Source organism: Micropterus salmoides, unplaced genomic scaffold (assembly GCF_014851395.1).
Source record: "Micropterus salmoides isolate LMB-PRFRI ecotype aquatic unplaced genomic scaffold, ASM1485139v1 Ms_hic_scaffold_12, whole genome shotgun sequence".
Classification (NCBI taxonomy): Eukaryota; Metazoa; Chordata; class Actinopteri; order Centrarchiformes; family Centrarchidae; genus Micropterus; species Micropterus salmoides.
The window spans coordinates 33919851-33941668 of NW_024040263.1; the positions used below are offsets into that span (position 1 = coordinate 33919851).

The following is a 21818-nucleotide window of genomic DNA, read 5'->3' on the forward strand; positions in this document are numbered from 1 at the left end:
TACTTCTTTGAATTTTAACAAGCAAATCAGTTGAGTCGTGAAGGGCAGTTTTTATCAACTTACCCAAATTGAAGTCATTTTTATCCCATAGAGACCTGGAAACAGTTATACATGCGCTTATCACCTCGCGTCTGACCCATTCAACACTTTCCCGACTACAAATGATTCAAAATGCAGCTGCTAGATTTTTAACTGGAACAAAGTAAAGGCAACACATAACTAACGTCTTGTCTCACTTGCACTGGTTACCGGTAAAATACAGAATTGATTTTAAAATTTTATTATTTCTTTTTAAAGCCCTTAATGGCTTAGCCCCACAATACATTACTGATATGCTAACTCAATATTCTGCACCTAGATCACTCAAGTTATCTTCACAACAACTCCTCTTAGTCCCCTTCTCATGCCTTACAACCAAAGGTGACCGAGCCTTTTCTGTTGCTGCCCCCAGGCTTTGGAATAGTCTTCCATCTAACATCAAGTCCTGCCCCACCTTTGAGAACTTCAAATCTAATTTAAAGACCTTTATTTTTTCTCTGGCTTTTACCTGATTCTGTCCCTTATTTTATTTATTTATTTAGCTTTACATTTTGGATTTTACATTTGTAAGTGTGAGAGAAACAAGAAAAACACCCAACATTGATGTTAAGAATTAGTTCTTTATTACATGCAGCATGAGAGGAAAACAAGTCTAACGACAGGCAGGTGATTGACAGAAAAAAATCCCTCACAGGAACAGGAAACAACATCTCTTTCACTGGTGACAGAACCGCCCTTCTTCTACTGAATGAATCATCCTATGTTCTGTCACGAGATGAAACAGACGCACAGTTTACTCAGAGATTACACATTACACAGCCTACAGTAAATTTAAACATAGGTCTCTACACTCATTTATACTTCATTATGACAGTAAGTTTACTTCTAAAGTGTTACAATCACAATGCAAAATAATATTTTTCCCACAGTAATTTGATTTGATTAAATGCCCTGTGTATTCATTGACAAGAATAAGATTAAAATGTGGTTTGTGATTTAGAGCAGTATATTTTCACCAAGTAGGCTGTTTAAAAATCAGATCAGTGTACAATGATCACATGCAGTAGTTTAATAGTACTGTATTATCAGTTAGTATCAGAGCATGCAGTTCCTCCCAGCTGAGAAGGTCCCTCCTTCTGATACTCAAAGGGCCACACTATTTTCTACGCTTGATGGATCCAGGTATGTGTATGGCACTTTCAGACTGTTGTTCCTATTTTGGATGTTTACACTTAACTTGCCAAGCTCTCCTTGGAATTTCTTTATCTGCAGGCAGGGAGTCTCCTCAATGAACCGGTTCTCCGGGTAGTGGCCAAGAGGAACCTGATGAGATCAATGATACATTTAATTTTTTTATTAAACGTAGACTATTGGCAATAAAGTGTACAGTTGCAGGAAGTGAGCAGGATCAAAGGGTGTTTTGGCTCTAATAACATATTCCCCTACTTTACACAACTTGAACAAGAAACAAAAACTGTTTATGAAATTTCATTTTTCATGATGTCTTGGGCACTTACAAAGTCAGTAGACTGCTTGCTGAGGAGCCACACGGTGGCTATTCCCTTAATAGTTGCGTTGACATCAGGGAATGTCTGCAGCATTGTGTCCTCGCTTGTTGTCCCCTTTTTGGTTGGTGGAGGACATTGCAGAGAGGTGGGAGTGTTGGGCATCCAGCTATCATAGTCATACTGCAGTGAATGAATGACAGATTAATACTTTTTGAAATCACGCCATGTCCATCTGTTGTTCAGTCGGTCCACACTGAAATAGTTCAACAACCACTAGATGTATTGCCAAGATTGGAACAAAAGACAGTCATGGTCCCTAGACCAGGGGTATTCAATTAGAATTCAAAGAGGTCCAGTTAGAGAACATTTCCCCATGCAAAGGTCCTGAACATCAAAACGACTAACTTGCGGTATTATTCAGTGCCATAACGTATAGCTGTATCAACATGTTTTTAGTCAACAACGGACTGTCAAATTAAATAATATTTCAAGAATATTTACTGTCAGTTTTCACATCAAACTGGAGGGACAATAAATAACTACCATAATAATAAATTCTAAATTTAAGTAAACTAAAATAAAGTGCCTAATTATTAGAAAAAATTAACTAAAAAGTGTAGCTTGAAGTGATGAAGTGCAGTCTTAACCAATTTTATAATAAACACTCAACATATCTTAACAAGTGATCTGCCTCCTCTTCTCATCTCTTCACTTTCCTACTTTCTCTTGTTCAGTGAGAAACGTGAGCTCTGGCTTATCCTGCCAGCTAGGATTAGATGTATGATATTTTGGGTTTTAAACTGCCCATGGGAAGAATATACATGTAATCATCTGTACATTCTTGATTAAAAGCCATGAGTCCGGATCCGGACCGCGGTCCGCCTATTAGTGACCTCTGCCCTAGACAATGAATCCTAATGACTTATCCCCCTGACCTTTAGTGTAGCGCCGCCATGTGGTTCACATTTGTGGATTTGTCTCGAAACTTGAATGTCTCAACCAAAAAGTGTTGAGACATTCATGTTCCCCTCAGGATGAACTGTAATAACTTTAGTGATCCCCTGACCTTTCATCTGCTGCCATCATCAAAAAGTTTATTTGTCCAATACTTTGGTTTAAAACTGGAGACATCAGTCTTAGCTGTGCTGTATTGTGCACATTCTTGCATGCTAACATGGTAAACGAACACTGTGATACCTGCTAAAAGTCAGCATGTTGGCATCATCATTATTACATTTGGCTCGCCTGTGCTAAAATACAGCCTCACAGACCTGCTGTCGATCCTTGTTTATATGAAAGGCTCACTTACACCATACACAGAGTCAGGTGTCATTCATGTCTCTCCAGTTCAGAGAAAACTGAAAATGTAATTTAAATAGCATTAGAAGGATTCACCTGTCCAGAATTCACGGCAGCGTGCTGTGCTGAGCCAGTGAAGATCACCATGGTGACAAACTTGACCAACTCAGCCACGGTGGTAAATCTCTGTGGAATCCCTACAAATTTAAGAGAATGAACTGCATTACCTGAAGACATCTATGAGAAATAAACTTGATTATATGATAGAAAGGCTCAAATACAGCACTATTTATCCTCATTGACATTTTGCTTTTCTTTGAAGCCCACCTGTCTCTGCTTTTGAAAGGAATCCATGTTTAAAAATGTCCTGAATCCACTTCTGCAGCTCAGAGTCTTTCTCTACGTCGTCATTCTTGTAGTAGTAGCTGAGCACTCCATGCACAAACCTTTCAGAAATGTGGAACAATTAGATGAAATACAGTTGAATGAGACATTTTTATACACACTGCAGCAGCCTATTTTCAAAGACGATTTAATGGTAATCACTTAGAAAGATCACGTCTGTTCTTTTAAGACTTTGGGGCAATATTTGACACAGTAGATCATGCTGAACAACTTTAATATTTCTGCTCTCCTTGGATATGTCAGAAGCTATTTATGTTACCGCTCCAGATTAAATGGAGACGCAATAATGAAAAAGCTGAATTTTATCCTCTCCTAGTACAAAATCTAAATGTAGTACTCCTGGACCCTAACCCTACTTCTGTATTGATTTGATTAAAGGAAACTGAAAAAAACTAATTATGATACAGTTTATAAAGATACAAGGCGGTCTCCATGTTTTGGCCATAATTACTATTTTGTGGTTTGCTTTATTCATTATGGTCAGTGTCTACAATCCACCGCAGGTGAAGTAATGTGCAGGACACACAGCTCATGCTCGTCGATCAGATGATGTGTTTGGAGTAGGGGTTATCTTAAATAGTCAGAGATTCGTGGTAGAAGAGGAAGAGAGACAGAGCACCAGCTGATCCGGTGTTGTGCAGAGTTGTGCGTGCACCTCACAGAATGCTCAAATCATTCATTACCATTGATGAACCACACAAAGAATGATGTCGTTTTTAAGCAGTACTTGGAAGAGACCGGCGAGGATCGCAAGGCGCACGCATGCAAAGACCGGTGAATGGCAGCTTCTCACGATTAAAGTTGTGATACGGTGTGTAAACCCCTGGGATGTTTTTAGGACTTCTACCAACAGTCTGCGTGACTTTACAGTGGCAGTAACGTCTTACATGAGCTTCTGTGAGGACATCACGCACCTGGGTGAGTGATAACAATGACAAACCCTGGTTCACAGCTAAACCCACACAGCTATGGTGGGAAAAGGAGGCGGAGTATCAAACCTCTTAAAGCTCACAGGGCCGTCTGCTTGAGCAAGTTCTAAACTGCTTAGATCTCACGAATTCTTTTTGTTATAGTGTACCGAGCACCTGGCCCGTACTCTGAATTCTTATCTGAATTTGCAGAGTTTTTGTCAACTTTAGTCCTTAAAACGGACAAAGTTATTATTGTAGGGGATTTTAATATTCATGTGGACGTTGAGAATGACAGCTTTAGTACTGCGTTTATCTCTCTGTTAGATTCCATTGGCTTCTCTCAGAGTGTTCATTAACCGACTCACTGTTTTAACCACACCCTCGACCTTGTTTTTGGTATATGGTATTGAAATTGAACATTTGTGTGTTTGATAACTTTTGAGTTTGTATTGCTGAACTACTCGCCATTGGGCAAAAATTTCTATACAAGATGTCTGTCTGATAGTGCTGTAGCTAAATTTAAGGATGTGATTCCATCAGCTCTAAATTCATTATCTAGTCACAAAGTAACGGAGGACTCCTATGCTAATTTCAGTCCCTCCCAAATCGATCATCTTGTTGATAGTGCTGCAGGCTCGCTGCGAATGACACTTGACTCTGTAGCCCCTCTAAAAAAGAAAATACTAAAACAAAGACGGTTAGCTCCATGGTATAATACTGAAACTCGCACAACCCCAGGTTTCTTTTCAGCACAGTAGCCAGGCTGACAGAGAGTCACAGCTCTATTGAGCCAAGTATTCCCATAGCTCTCAGTAGTTACGACTTCATGAGCTTCTTTAATGATAAAATTCTAACTATTAGAGACAAAATTCACCAAGACCTGCCCTCAACTGGCACCAACTTATCTCTAAACTCAGGAACCTTAGAAACAGCTGTAGAACCAGATATATGTTTAGACTGTTTTGCTTCGCTCAATCTTTACCAACTAACTTCAATAATTTCTTCATCTAAACCATCAACCTGCCTCTTAGACCCCATCCCGACTAGGCTGCTTAAAGATGTTTTACCCTTAGTCAGCACCTCTATACTAGATATGATCAATCTATCTTTATCAACAGGCTATGTACCACAGTACTTTAAAGTAGCTGTAATTAAACCTCTTCTGAAAAAGCCCAAACTTGATCCGGATGTTTTAGCCAACTATAGACCTATATCTAACCTTCCATTTCTCTCTAGCATTTCTCAGGAGCATGACGAGGCGCTGAGCGTTTTTCCCGCGCTGAGTGTTTTTTCCAGTCCCCGAGAGTTGAAAAATGTTCAACTTTGGGAAAAACGCTGCGCTCATCACTGTCACTTTTTACCCAGCTGTCCAATCATAGTAGAGGAGGGGCGGGACAAATACCACACTGTAGCAACAGTTACTATCCTGGAACCGGGCTTCGTCCTCTTGGACCAAACGGTGGTAACCTACTCCAACATATTACCGAGATGTTTCCTCGCCCACAAAATCTCATGAACCCACATACAGCCAGTCCATCCTCTCTCTACCTGCATCAGCCTGCTCTTCATACAGAGCAAGTAGGCTACCCAGTGTTGACATTTTTACATCCAGTAAAGTTAGGTAGAACTACTTGCAACCACGGACTTTAGTTTTCATAGCAACCAAAGCAGTCAGAAAAAACGCCCGTTAGCGCTCCCTGCTGGGCGTTTTCAGAAGAGCAGTTGGCGTTTTCAGCTGCTGAGAAACACTTTGGTGGACACGGGACCTAAGGCAATATTATCAGGAAATATTCCATAAGCTTTCATTGTTATGCAGATGATACTCAGTTATATCTATCGATCAAACCAGATGAAACTCATCTGTTAGCTAAACTTCAAATGTGCCTTCAGGATGTTAAAACCTGGATGACCTGAAGTTATTGTTCTGGGGCCTAAGCAACTCCGTGACGCATTATCTAAAGATATAGTTTCCCTTGATGGCATCGCCCTGGCCTCCAGCACCACTGTGAGGAATCTTGGAGTTATCTTTGATCAGGACATGTCGTTTAAGTCTCACATTAAGCAAATTTCAAGGACCGCCTTTTTTCACCTACGTAATATTGCAAAAATCAGGATAATCCTGTCTAAAAAAGATCAGTGTCTCCCCTCTATTCATTCAGGTGTGCTGCTGCGAGGTTGCCGCTTGGTAGAAATAAACTATTTGATATTGACTATTGATAGCAGCCTATTTCATCTTTGCTGAGCAAAAGTTTTGTAGGAAAGGAATTGAAGGCCTGTCCCAAATGTTGGCAGGGCGAGTTCAGTGATTTGAAGAAAATAAAATCATGGGCTATTCATTTAAGTTTTACTTCATGGCCTCCAAATGTATTCTAACTAACTCTAACAAGTGTTTATATTGTATAGCATTGCAACTTCATGTCAATAAAACATCCATGATTTTGCACCAACATAAATATTTACATTTACTAATTTAGCAGACACTTTTATAGTATAGATATAAATATAAATTATGAACATAATGTGGAAAATGGATACTGCCTATAATACCTGTGGATGATTTCCCAAAGCTGGAGTCCATCCTCCCTGTAGTAGAAGTTGGGCACAGTCTCCAGCCCACGCTCCTTGATGTCGTCTGGTATACAGAGTGAGCTGTAGGTCACCGAGGACATCGCTCTCTTCAGGATTGTGGTCAAATCCTCTGCAGTTAAAGCTCCAATCTAGGGAACATTCTCATGTGTGAGGAATAGCATAAAAATACTGTACATGATATTGAAAAAAATAAACACGGTTTAGTTAATGGTCTACTGAGACTGTTGGTCTATTCGTACCTCGTTGAAAATTCCATGCTCAGATATTAGATGACCACGAGCCAAGATGTTTATCTGCAGAGTGTAGCGAATGTGAGGAATGAGTAGCTGAAGGAAAGAGAAAACTCTGTTAGTCACACTATTACTTGTTAAAGTCAAATATCTAGATTCTTATATTAGCAGTGTGAAATACTTTCAAATGTATACAAACTTAAACATTATAGTTCATCGACTTTGGAAGATAAAAAGTCAGCAAGTTGAATAAACTTTATTAGTAAATTCAGTATTCTCCCTCATGGTTACCTTGTACAGTGGATGCACCGAGGGCACGTTGCGCAGCAGTGACACGGCAAAAACCTCGGCCAGCAGATGAGTGCGCAGCAGGTGAGAGCTGAGCTCATGCTCGTTGAAATCTGCACTTCTCACAAAAATCTTGGCCGTCAACCAGTCGTACTCAGAATCAGCAGGAGTAAAGATGGGATTGTCCTCTCCTGCAGTCTGCTTCAGCTGCAGGAGATTGGAGGGGAAGTGGTTCATACAATCCATTACTTGTCCTGGTTAATAATGTTTAAGAATGTTTGCCTGGTTCCTACAGTGTCTGTCAGGATTTGTTGTGGGCTCAGGGAAAAAACAGGCTTTTGGGCCCAGAAGCAGAGAAATGACTCGGTAGAACTGGTTTTTCTTGATTTATTTAAGAAAAACTCCAAGCGCACAACTCCAGAATCCAAAAGTAAAATATAACTTTAAACCAGGTCATCAAAACAGAAAACAGAAAATGTAAAGTCCAAAACCATGAAGCAAACAACATCCAGAAGGTGATATAGATATGGAATAAACGTCCCAGAAGACACAGGCAGATGAGCGGGACATGGAATATACACATTAACAAGACAATGATTCAGCAGAGGCTGAACAGAACTGAGAACTTTTTAAGCTGACACAAACGAGCAGGGAGGGAGGAACACCAGGTGCAACACATTAGGGACAACTAGAATGGGCATTTCCTAAAAAAAATGCTTGTGAGAGCTGTTAGCTGTGGCTGCTACCGCTGCGCACAGCTGCTCCATCAGCAATTTTTCAAGTCGTGTAGCGTCACCTACAGGTAAAAAAAACAACTATCATATACCAAAGACTTTCACTCCATTTGGTTAATACGCTCATAATGGGATTTGATCCCTCAACCTTCGAATCTGAAGGCCAGCCTTAACCACCTGACTTTTAACTTGTTTATCAGATGTGTTCAATTGACATGAAATGACCACTTCGCACCAACAGACGGCACTCGATGACCACAAATGCCATGCACACCACTATTTTGGTAGTTAGGTCTAGTGCTCTGTCACATATACATATACAAATTGAAAAGCAAGTCAGCGAGAAATGAACATTTTGTTGCCAGCATTAAGTTCAAACACCGAACAGCTGTGTGCAATTAACACCGGCAGCCGAGGTGGGAATTGAACCCATGTCTGGCAACATAAGACTGTATTAAAGCCTGACACTCCACCAACTGAGCTACTGAACCAGACTTCTTACATGCTCACAAACAGATGTTTTGTTGCTAGAAAAGTGTGGTGGTCTACCAAATCCTTTTTTCCACACTCTAGCTGGTCATGTGACGTACTGATAAAGTCTCCTAAAAGCTGTAAAACCCTTCACTTTGGAAGAACACAGCTCCTAAACTAAACATTTTAGCAAACACCTTCTAACAACATCTTTTCTACAGTTTAAAGCTCAAATGGAGTCGCCAACCCTAACCCGTAGCTGCACATATGCCAGAGCAGTAAGCTTTTGAAGTTGAGAAGGTTTGAAGAGAGTTGAGTTTCTGCTTCCAAGAACCCATTCATTTTAAAATGCATAAAAATATTAATATTATATCAGCCATTATAGATATCAGTAATAAAAGTAATAGCACCCATCTCCTGAACAGAATGCACAATTTGAAGTTGAAACAAAGTTTCTAGGACAAACGCTGCAGGAGCAGATAGAGAAGATAGTTCCAGCTCTCACACTAATAAATCATAAAGAGCAAAGACAACAAAAGTGTGAGAGCTAACTAAAACAGAAAACAGGCAGATATGAAAGAAACACCAGACACAATCAGTTGTATTTCCTATGGTGCTTCCTTAGGGGGAAATTCATATTTTCATCAGTGCATTTGTGTCATCTAATGAAATTGACCTGACTTTGACTCTCAGTCAAACTGGTATATGGCTCAGGATCAGGCAAGAGGAAATAAGCTGTTATCCTAGCAGAGAGAATTCTGGGAAATATATATCTAATGGTTTAAACGATAATCATCTTAATATTCTAATTTACAGGTTTACTATCGGCTAGATTTGAGTGCTAATCTCACCTGAATAGCAATTGGCATCAGCTCATTATCAGGTCTCTTGTGCAAAAGGACCAGCGGAGCCTCCACGTACTGCTGCTTCCCATGGATGATGTTTCCTTTCAATCCATCCAAACACTTGTAGTCACACAGGAAGATGTTGCCTCTCTGTTTGAAATTTTAGTGAGGGTGAGTAATTGTTGCATGGTGCAATTGTTGCACATGCATACTGTACGGTGGCCCTGAGGCTCAAAAAACATCAACATTTCACAAAACACAACACCTTTCACAGGGCACGGCTGCCGGAGATAATCAAGGCCATTCTAGTCAATGTCCGCAGCAACATAACTATGTGAAGGTTCTTGACATAATTGAAACAAACGAACAGACAGAGATTTCTGCCTTCAGTAGAGAGATGAATGTGTTAAGGTGGGATGGTGCTAATCAGCCTAAGAGACCCTCTAAATTGCTGTAAATTGGTTGTTTCGCTGTCAGGCAGCCCTGGGCATCTGCTAAACTTTTGACTTTATTGAAAAATCTACTCCTTGACAAGTCCTGCTTCTCCTCTGCAGTGTGTTGCTTGGTGCTGTAGGCTATATATGAAGTGCCGAGGCCGCACTGCAGAAGCCACAACTCAGATGACGCAGCTCTCAACTGTCACACGTTAAACGTCACTTCCTGTTAAGCGTTACTTCCTTTTCTGAAACAGTTTGAAAGTGGATATGGCCAACCTGCTAGCAGAAGTACATCAGAGTGTAACAACAGTCACTTCCTGTGGCCTGTAGGTGGCGCTATGAATATGAGTGAACATGGACTTGTAGATGTGTTTAGGGCATGACTCTTATCAATCATGTAAAGTTTGGTTCCAGATTACACCATGTACACTGAAGTTATAACAACTTCCTGTTTCATGGTGAATCATCAATTTTGTACCCCACTCCACAGACACGAGCAGTGCTGGAAATTAACACCCGCCAAGCGCCAAATGTGGGTACATCTATTCACCATGATAGCACCATATAATATCTGTTTGATACACGCAGCATGTTAAAGCTGTATCGCCCAGTTTATTTAAGTCTACAGCTTTAATCTGGATCAAACGGACATAATGTGCAAATGCATTTAGCTGACGCTTTTATCCAAAGCGTCTTATAATTGCTATACATGTCAGAGGTTGCACGCTTGCTCAGGGACACAATGGTGGATGGGTCACAGTGGGGGACTGAACCCAGGTCTCTCACAGCAAAGACATAGTTTTATCCATTGCGCCATCACCCCCCCAGCTCCAAATAAACATCCCTTTATGTCCGTGGTAATAGCAAAGGTAGCCTATGTCATTGCGAAACTGAAGAAACAAAAATTAAGACTTAATTGTGTAATAAATCAGTTTCAAATATAATTATGTACAAACAAGACAAAAGTTAATGACTAAGTTGGTGTTCAACATATTTTGCAAATTAGTGGCGCAGAGGCAGTGATGCAACCGTTGTAGGAGCGACTCACTAAACTGAAGATGCTTTTAGGGTACCAGGTAGAGAGCATTGGACTGAAACGATTGAAGTGGGTGATTAACAACTCAAGTTGGCAAAATGTACTAAAGTTGCACATTAAAATGGCCGACTTCCTGTTGGGTTTAGAGTATGGGTCCGTGAGGGTTTTTTGTGTGTCATGGGATGATTGATGTGCCACAAAAATGTTGTACATGTACTGTAGGTAAAATCAGAGACGTTTTATAGAGGAGACACGCCACTCAATGTAACTCTTTGGGGAAAGCCCATAACGGCAAAGATGGCGGTAGTCCCGCCCCTACCGCTAGAAAGCCAATCGTCTGCTTTTAACAGCGAGAAACATATTTCAGTCAATCGTGTCGTTCCACTGACATAAGGGTCTGTTACACTACTGCACGTGTGGTAGTAGTGATGCAAGTACAACCGATCGGGAAAAACGCTTTTTAAACCTTAGTTTGGGGCAAAGTCGTCAAACTTTTTCAGTGATTTTTATCACATTTTCCTGCTGATTCTATTCATGTAGTGTTTATGTCCCAGTAACCAGTGAAAGTGCAGTTCTACTCTCTCCTCATTCATTCAGAGAGGAGCCTGGTCTTGTTAGTCTGAAATAGCTGCCCGGAGGGGTGGCGGCCGAGTGGAATGTAGCGTCGGGGCTGCTCATTATAGGATCACTTCCTTTTCCAGTAGGTTGCGCTATAACACTGAGTTAATATTTGCATCTAGATGTGTTCAGGATGCGACTGTTACTATAATTTAAATGATCCCTTATTATTTCAATTGCCTTTAAAATTTGTGCAAGGTCACTGCTGAGAATCATTCACAATAGAAACAGGAAATGACAATGAACTGGTGTTGGCCCACCTTTCCCATAATCTGAAATATCATTGTGTTTTGTGAAATATCCTTATTGGTTTTGATCCTCAGAGTCATCGTAATACAATATGGATATTTCATATACAATTTCACATTTAATTACCAGCAAGTACCTTCATTTCATCATCCAGTGTACCCTGACCACTGAGGAAGACCATGTCATCAGTGACAGGAAAGTTATCGGGCAGAGTTGTACAACGTTGGATCATCATGGGGTTGATGCCATTCAGAAACTGGTAGCCAAAAAAAGCATCATCCCTCCAGTATTCTTGGACATATTCTGGAAAAATAAGAACGAGAATAACTTCACTGAGTTCCAAACACTGGACAAGAAAACAATGCTCTCCTACTGTCAGCTGACCTGTTTGCTGCATGTGGACAACAGAAAAATGGGAAACTATGTGTTTCACAGAATTCAGAGTCACGGACATAACTGGACTCTAGTTCTTTCAAAGTCAGTTGTTTGTCAGAGTCTTGATTATATGCAATTATATTTTAGCTTTCTCAAAAGGAAAATCAGGAAACTTGTTTAGATAGAGTCGCTGGAAAAAGTTTCGTCGTTTCGCCCCCAAATCGTTTTTTTGGGGGCTAAAGCTGAAGCTGATATTGAAGTGAAACAGAGACGATTTATAATCCAATATTTTGATGATGAAAATGATTTGGATGGTAGACCCCTTTTCCTGTATAAAATACACTTAGAACAGCCGATATGTTGCTGCTATGTGCCTTAATATTTGCTGCTAGAAGGAGCAACTTTTTCAGTCATCTGTAAACGTGTATATTTTACCTTACACTTAACCTGCCAGAATAACTACATTAAATGCAGCATATTCACATTTAGTTTATCCCTGTACCAGCCCTCTTTAATAATATCCAAAGCTACGAGAAACCATTTCTCAACCACCATCTGGCTCTAAATCATGCCGTCTACGATACAGTGACCTGCTGTTGAATACTACAAGACTGTCTACAACTTCAGATTTCACACTGACGTCTCGCATTTGAAAGAGGAGCTAGATAACTTTGTCTGGTAGGAAGCCGTGTACCAGCCGACTGGTAGGGGGTCCCCTACGTGGGCCGTCCAGTTTAGACAAGTTGATGTGGACTTGGACAAACAACAACGCTGCATGCAGCTCTGCTGTGCCAGTAAAATTCAGTAGCTCTTATCGAATGAAACAGTCTCTTCACTCATGGTTTCAACGGTAAACCACCACAAGAATGACAATTAATTTAGGTAATGAAATGCAGTTGAATATCTGAATGTCCGCAGTTGAATGTATACTATTAAACTGCCATGATAGTACAGTACTTGATATGTTGGTCTGTTTAAAGTCGATGTGACGGATGTCGTCAAAACTAGTCCAGTTCCGAATCCAATGAACCCATTTCTCCAGTTTCAGCCCAAACAGCCTAGAAAATAAAGCAAGTACAAACTTTATCGTTATCTCTTTAATAGTTTTGATAGGCAGGTAGGTAAGCAGGTACACAGTTATAAAGATAAATGACTTCACCCTGTGATTGCATTGTAGATGAAATCTTTATCCTTGGTGAAGGAGAACTGGACCTCCCAGGGCAGAAGAAAAGGTTTTTTTTCCTTTATGCAGTGAGGTAGTCCCTCTACATACACATACCAGCTAGCAAAAACAGGGAAGAGCAGAGTGTTGAAGGAACTTTGGTCAGTCTACATACCAGTATCTGCAGCTTTGATGAAGACTGTGCAAGCATAATACAGTTGACATGCACTCATTCCAACATATGTTATCGTAACAAATGTGGTTACATGTTGGTTTTGGGGTGCATTAAGCTAAAATGTGTGGTTCTCACCAATATTCTTGATCTCGCTGCTTCAGCTCCTGCTCCCGACTGGACCTGCCAGGAGAACTGGTGTCTTCCCTGTCTGTCAGAGCTAAAAGAAAGAACCACAGTAAGGTTTGAAATTGTTGATATCTGCTTGCATGAATTTACTCCAGGAGTAATTTTTCTTTTATGTCTTCTGTGGTCAGTGAACAGCACAAACCTGTTCCCTCTCTGAAGCGGTGCACCTCACTGTCAGTGATCCACTCGTAGATGGGAAAGATGTAGGTCTTTTCTTCAGGGGATTTCACTTCCACCTTGGCAGGGAACCAGGCTTTATTAAGGAAAAATGATTGACACTCTTTTTGGAGCTCTATCAGGACCAGCTTTCCAAGGGATGTTGGGCAGGACACGGTACAATGAGGCTTCTGGAGGAATAAGGGAAATGTTTTAAAAACATTTATACAATGAAGAGAACATGTATTTAATAACCAACATTTAAACATACAGAGGGATATTTCGGACTTACTATTCCGATGAAGGATGTAAATCCATTGAGCAAACTGCGTTTGGTCCTTCCATCTGTGCCCACCAGATTGATGTAGACATCGTTGAAAGTATGGGCACTGAGGAAATCCCCAGTGTATACAGTCACTTCATAGTCCATCATTTTCGCTCTGAAACGCAGACAAAACCAGACAGCTCTGAATTATGACTTTTCTGTGTCCCCTAGGTGGCGCTGGACACACCTGCTAATTATATGTTGTGTACCAGAACATGAAGTGCGGCCCACACTGTGAAAATACCATGTAAATCAAATGATTTGACTTTACGTCCTGTTGCTAGCAGGTGGCGCTATGACTATGAGTGGATCTCTCTAATAAAGAGGGAAATCTGTGTGTGTGTTTGTATTTGGATTATGTCAGGAACCGTTCATCCAATCGACTTCAAACGTAACGGGGTGTGTTGCTGCGGACCGAAAGGCGTGCCGTGTCATGTTTGGTGCAAACACGCAATTAATAAAAACAGTAGAGAGCAGCACTGAGCAGAGCTCTGCAGTAGCGACGGCGATTGATCAACAGGAACCCTTATCAAGAATGTGAAATTTGGTGCAGATCTGAGCATGCACACTGAAGTTATGACAACTTCTTGTTTCATGGCGAATCATCGATTTTCAATGCTATACCTCGGACAAACCCATCGCCGAAAACTCACAGATAGCACAACTTTTCATTGTCAATGCCTTTAGAAGGCACAGCAGAAATTTGAAGTTCGTTAAAATATGAAACCTGTGAATCGTCACAAGTGAATGTTAAATTCAAATTGGCCGACTTCCTGTTGGGTTTAGGGCATTGTTCCCACAGACTTTTTTGTAGGTCCCGACATGATATGTTTTTGTTATGACCGTAGAAGTGAGCACTACATTATAGCCACCTACTAAAAAAGAACTACTGGGTTCAAACTTTCTTGGAGCCAGTCACATGTTGTTGAAGTATGTCAGCATCCAGGTAGCATTTAGTTTGGGGCTGATGTAAAGCAGCTGGTTACCTGAGAGATCTAAGAAACATGGGTTGTTTCTCGAGGCAGTATTGATCACTACATTACAGCCCTGTACAACACTACACAAGTTTAAAGGATACTTTAAACAGTGATGATATAACTCACACAGTACTAGTCACCATACGTTCTATAACTGACAACACTGAGCCCCAGGAAGAGTAGAATACAAGATGTAGCCTAATATTAGGCTATAAAGCCTGCTGTGCCTCTGTATATTGTAGGCTGTAGTAAAATATGAGGCGCCCACTTACACCTCTTTTGAAAATGCTTGTTTTTGCCACTGACAGGCTCAGATGGTTCTTCTAAGGATCTCTTCAGGGATAGACCTTTTACAAAAAGATCCTTTTTAAACCAGAAACAGTGGCTCTGTTGAAAGACTCCCTTGACAAAAACAATGACTTAACGACCATATGTGTATTTTGATTTTGATTTTTACTCAACCAACATATACATATGTAGAACATCATAATGCTGTTGTTGAATTATATTGTTATTTTCATGTTTACATGATCATTTTAGTATAGTCCTCTACAGGCTTCCTTGGTTAAAAGTCAAATCCTAATTAAATAATTAGTCATTTAGCTGATGTTTTTTATCCAAAGCCAGCTACTTACTAGTGTCTTGCTCAGGGACACATTGGTCTCGCACACCAAAGGCCACTTCACCATCGCCACCCCATTATTTTTTCTATTTAAATCATTTGATTACGCATCTCTTACCTTTTGACGAAGCCAAGAAGTTCCAACGATGAATTGGTCTTTTGATGAAAGCAGTGACGAGTGAGTGGCTCCTCTCCTTTTATACATACAGGTTTGTGGGAGTATCCAGTCACCTGCAGCTCTGCTGATGAAACCAATTGTGCAATTTTACAGCAGTTACGGCACAACCAGAAGAAGATGATCTAGATAAGGATTTAAGGTCAACAGGAAGAACGCCTTTAAACGTGAGACCATCAAGTAAATTAAAAATGTTAATCCTGTATAAATGCTAAAATGTAACATTCACCTACACATCTCGTTGTTTTGTTTGTTTGTTTTTACTGTCCCCGTGGGGAAATGAGGTTGCAGCAGAAATCACATGGCCTTTGACAACAGACACCAGTGAACATGTTTTCAACATATGCGGATGGACATACATTTGTGACCGTACCTTATTAGCATTCATTATTAAATTTCATCTAGAAATTGAGTGGCCTGTGGAACAAAGGAAAACTTGGATCTGTTTTGGGGAACTGTCATATCTTGTTGATAGTGGCCGATTATCAGGAACATACATTTCTTCGCTACCCACACACTGTCACCCTGGAGCCACAGTCCCGACTCTGCTGAGCAAACTACCTGAACTGCTGCACTCACTCCCACCCTCCATAAACCGGGTGCTTGTCCATATTGGCTATAATGACACAGCTCGTCGGGAATCTGAGCAGACAAAAAAGGATTTTATTGAACTTTTTAGCCTTTTAAAAAGTTGTAAATCGTTTTTTATCAGTGGTCCCTTACCAACTCTGTCCCATGACTCAGAGCGCTTCAGCAGACTCCTCACCATCAACACCTGGCTCCAGTCCACCTGCCATGTTCACAACTTTGTTTTATTGAAAATTATAATTTGTTTTGGAACCGTTTTTCTTTTTATAGGACCGATGGAGTGCACCAAACACATTAGGTAGCTCGCATTTAGCAGCCAACCTACAACATGCTGTACAGTCTGCCTCACATGCGTGACTATTTACACGACGCAACTATTCCCTGAAGTCTTCTTCTCCGCCCACCGCGGCTGCCCCAGGTTAAATTACCCTCACCAGCTACCCCTTGTGGCCTCACGTGTCACTAACCCTTCCTTCACGCTCTGTTCGCCTATTTTCATACCACTTCTTAGCGCCAAACTGCATCGCCTCAATGTGGTCAAAACGCATTTCTCCACCATGTCACATCACAAAAACTCACAGGTAAATCTCTTCAACCTCCGTCTTCTGCAACATCCATCATATACCGCCCCCCCCAAGCCAAACCCCACCTTTCTCTCCGACTTCCCTCATTTCCTGACCCAGCTCTCTGCCACATCACCCACTGTCCACCCATTCCCATGGTCACATCCTCGACCTGGTCCGCTCCACTGGTCTCACATTAAATCATATTTCCAGCATTAACCTCCACATCTCAGAATGGACATCCCCATTCCCACCCCAAAAGTGCAACGCAAAATCTCATTCAGAAACCTCAAGCTCATCAATCCTCCCCACTGTCTGATGATCCCTCTAACCTTGTGGGCTTCTACAACCACACCCTCTCCTCCTGTCTCGACCTGCTGGCTCCCATTATAACCAAAACCTTCTCCTTCACACACTCAGCTCCCTGGTACACTCTTGAACTTCACAACATGAAATCCTGCAAGAGTAAACTGGAAAGACAACAAAACCAACAAAACAAAAACAGTTCACCTTCACGCATACGCAGACCACCTTCACCAATACAAAAACGCTCTCGACACTACCTGGTCCACCTTTCACTCACACCTTATACATTCCAGCTCCAGCAACCCCAAGTTTCTTTTCTCTACAATAAATAAACTCCTCAACCCCCCCGACAACCTTCACAGTGGACAGATGCAACCCTAACCCTCAATCTACCATCACTCACAAAAAACACCAACAACTTCAACCTTTCCATCAACAACTCCACCTCCAACCTCGTCTCCAACCCCACACATCTGCAACCTCAGAGTCGTCTTTGACCGCAACCTCACTGTTGAACACCACATCAACCGAGTCACCAGGACGGCCTTCTTTCACCTCAAAAACATTGCCCGCCTCCGCCCATCACCCTCCCTCCTCTGCTGCTGAAACCCTGATCGACGCCTTCATTACATCCAGAATTGATTACTGCAATAGCATCCTCTATGGTTCACCTGCCAAATCCCTAAATCATCATCCCTCCATAACAAGGCCCCTTCCTACCTCACAGACCTGCTCCACCACCACAATCCCTCCTGGGGCGACAGAGCTTTCACCGTCGCAGCCCCCTCCCTCCTGACCCAAACACATCCCAGACTGCAGCGACTCTTTCAAATCACTTATCAAAGCCCGGCTTTTAGACTAGCTTTTAACAACAATAATTTTATATTACACCTGCTGCTGTTTGTTGTTTTGTTATTTATATGGTCGCCACTTGCTTTTATGTGTTTCCACACCACGTTTTTATTTACTGTTTGTATATTTTATATTATGCTATTTAAGGTTTTAAATGTACATAACTTCTGCCTTTACCTGTAAAATGTCCTGAAAGGCGCAATAGAAATAAAATGTATTATTGTTATTATTATTACTTTCCAACAGAAAGAAGTAGAAAATGAGTCAGGAGTTAAACAAGCCACTAAACTCCACTAAAGACTCTAAAGAAGCAAACAGAGGAAAAGAGTCTTCCAGCCGATCAAACCAGCTTCACCTGAAGCAGCTGCAGTAAAATCAGCTGATCGCTGCTGCGCCACAAAAGCTTTAACTGATGTGATGTGACGCAGCGCTCGATCAGGGACGAGTGATGTGAAGAGCAAATAAAAATGTACAGAGGTGTTAAATGATACCAGAAAATGGTAAGAAGAGTCATTTTTTTGCCGCCATCTGGTTACAAAAAGGCCTAGGTATCGATTGTTTCAAAATTTCAATGCAGAGCAGTCTAGTGTGGCCATTCGGAACAATTACAACACTTTTGATTGGACCACCTATTGTAGTAACCACATCTTTTCTAAATTAAAACCCATCCCCAACATAATTCTCCTTTCATGGGAAACACTTACAAAGTTCATATCCTTTACATCCCCACAACATGTTTTGGTTGAGCGTGAAACATGCTTACGTAACATAAAGCTTCAAGTTGGAGCAGGTTTGCCAATGGAAATTCTACTGAAAACAACCTTATCTTACGTTGGAAATCACTGCAACCAATTCTGTTTGTTATAGTGTACCGAGCACCTGGTCCGTACTCTGAATTCTTATCTGAATTTGCAGAGTTTTTGTCAACTTTAGTCCTTGAAACGGACAAAGTTATTATTGTAGGGGATTTTTAATATTCATGTGGATGTTGAGAATGACAGCTTCAGTACTGCGTTTATCTCTCTAGATTCCATTGGCTTCTCTCAGAGTGTTCATGAACCGACTCACTGTTTTAACCACACCCTCGACCTTGTTCTGGTGTATGGTATTGAAATTGAACATTTAGTGGTGTTCCCACAGAATCCCTCTTTGTCTGACCACTGTTTGATAACTTTTGAGTTTGTATTGCTGAACTACACGCCATTGGGCAAAAATTTCTATACAAGATGTCTGTCTGATAGTGCTGTAGCTAAATTTAAGGATGCGATTCCATCAGCTCTAAATTCATTATCAAGTCACAAAGTAACGGAGGACTCCTATGCTAATTTCAGTCCGTCCCAAATTGATCATCTTGTTGATAGTGCTGCAGGCTCGCTGCGAATGACACTGGACTCTGTAGCCCCTCTAAAAAAGAAAATACTAAAACAAAGACGGTTAGCTCCATGGTATAATACTGAAACTCGCAAATTAAGGCAAATATCGCGGAAACTTGAGAGGAATTGGCGTTCCACCAAAGTGGAAAATTCTCGTTTAATTTGGCAAGATAGTCTTAAAACTTATAGGAAGGCCCTCCGTAATGCCAGAGCAGCGTACTACTCGTCATTAATAGAGGAAAATAGGAACAACCCCAGGTTTCTTTTCAGCACTGTAGCCAGGCTGACAGAGAGTCACAGCTCTATTGAGCCAAGTATTCCCATAGCTCTCAGTAGTTACGACTTCATGAGCTTCTTTAATGATAAAATTCTAACTATTAGAGACAAAATTCACCAAGACCTGCCCTCAACTGGCACCGACTTATCTCTAAACTCAGGAACCTTAGAAACAGCTGTAGAACCAGATACATGTTTAGACTGTTTTGCTTCCCTCAATCTTTACCAACTAACTTCAATAATTTCTTCATCTAAACCATCAACCTGCCTCTTAGACCCCATCCTGACTAGGCTGCTTAAAGATGTTTTACCCTTAGTCAGCACTTCTATACTAGATATGATCAATCTATCTTTATCAACAGGATATGTACCACAGTACTTTAAAGTAGCTGTAATTAAACTACTCTTCTGAAAAAGCCCAAACTTGATCCGGATGTTTTAGCCAACTATAGACCTATATCTAACCTTCCATTTCTCTCTAAGCTTCTGGAGAAAGCAGTTGCCAAACAGAAAACGGTGTTATATGATGTTTTGGGACACTTGACAGTTAACCTGTTTTGTCATTTACGTCTGAGGACGTGTTGGTTTTCATTTCTATAGCACATGAAGTTCATGCAGACAAGTGCAAATTGTCATTTTATTCATGAAAGAGACGTGTTTGTACCGAAAGAAACTTCTCAATGCAGCAGCTTCACATTTTGCATTTTACATTTGTAAGTGTGAGAAACAGAAAAAAACAGCAAATACTGATGTTAATAAGAAGAAGATATACTTTATTAATCCCCAAGGGGAAACTCAATCTTTTCACTCTCTTGTTATTATGTTAGTATTTACACAAAGGTCCGAAAGACACACACATGCACAAACAGGACCCATAGTAACCACTCAGTGCGGCGCCCCGAGCAGTTGGGGGTTCAGGGGTTTGCTCAAGGCCTCCTTCGGCAGTGCCCAGGACACCTCCTGGCACCTCTCCAGCTACCAGTCCACATGCCGCAACTCTGGATTTGAACCGGCGATCCTCCGGTTTCCAGCCTGATTTGTTACATGCAGCGTGGGAGGAAAACAAGTCCAACGACAGGCAGGTGATTGACAGGAAAGAATCCCACACAGGAACAGGGAAGCAACTTCTCTTTCACTGGGGACAGAACCTCCCTTCTTCTATGGAGGTGAGTGTATTACATATTGTTGTGTGACACATGAGATGAAACCGACACAGTTCACTTCTTCCCTTCAGTAATTGACTATTTTTCCAACATGCAGACACATTACACAGCATTTAGTAAATTTAGCAAAACACAATTCCCTACACTCATTTATCCATCATTATTACAAAAGACACAGTTTACTATATGATACACTTTATTTTCCATCTGGTCCGGTTTACATTCACAAAGGCAAAAAACTCCAAGGTCCAGAAATTGTAGACAAACAGACACGTTCAGAGGGGGGTGCGCTGGGTCCTTGAGCACCTGCCCTTTTGCCCTTTGACGCCCAAAGCGCCCTTTTATCAACGCAAATTACCTAAATTTATTTATTTTTAAATTTGTAAAGGCCATTTTGTGAAGGCCTGCTCAATCGAACTATCAGTAAAATGAATGAATAATAATTTCGCAGTAAATAAAATGACCTACATGATGACCTTTCACCTGATGACCTCATCCGTGACGAGCCCTCCCGTTCAGACACCGTTAGTGATTCAGCAGCTCTGCCTGCAGGACACCTTCGATTCCGCCGGTAACAGGTGTTTGCTACAATGTGCTTGTTGTGGGTGGCTGGATGTATTTTAAAAGAAAGATACAAAGAGGGCAGCACAGTAGTTGTGTATATTTCTGTGTGTCGCCTGTAGAAGTAACGTTAGCTGCTGACTACCACTGTGCCGACAGCTAACTTTACTTGCTCAGTGCTCTGTTCACTTCGTGCTGTTTGAGGGAGGTTGTTGAGAGGTCTGGTCCGTTTTTATGTAATTTGACGAAAAACTTTTCACTTGAACTAGGATTATTATAGTAACTTAATAAAAGCCTTAAAGTAATTATAACTACATTGGTAAA

The 21818-nt window shown here is 41.1% G+C and overlaps 1 protein-coding gene across 1 annotated transcript; it reads right to left on the bottom strand.

The window, feature by feature from the left end:
* Nucleotides 1-639: 639 nt before the first annotated feature.
* Nucleotides 640-14153, bottom strand: LOC119899981 (arachidonate 12-lipoxygenase, 12R-type-like). The gene is made up of 14 exons (XM_038714813.1): nt 14006-14153; nt 13700-13904; nt 13507-13588; nt 13194-13316; nt 12992-13092; nt 11796-11962; nt 9326-9469; nt 7273-7476; nt 6991-7077; nt 6710-6879; nt 3174-3292; nt 2943-3043; nt 1557-1727; nt 640-1362 (listed from the first exon to the last, which is right to left on the bottom strand). Exons 1-14 carry the CDS (start codon nt 14144-14146, stop codon nt 1183-1185), a joined length of 1995 nt encoding a protein of 664 aa, XP_038570741.1. The 5' UTR covers nt 14147-14153; the 3' UTR covers nt 640-1182.
* Nucleotides 14154-21818: the final 7665 nt, after the last annotated feature.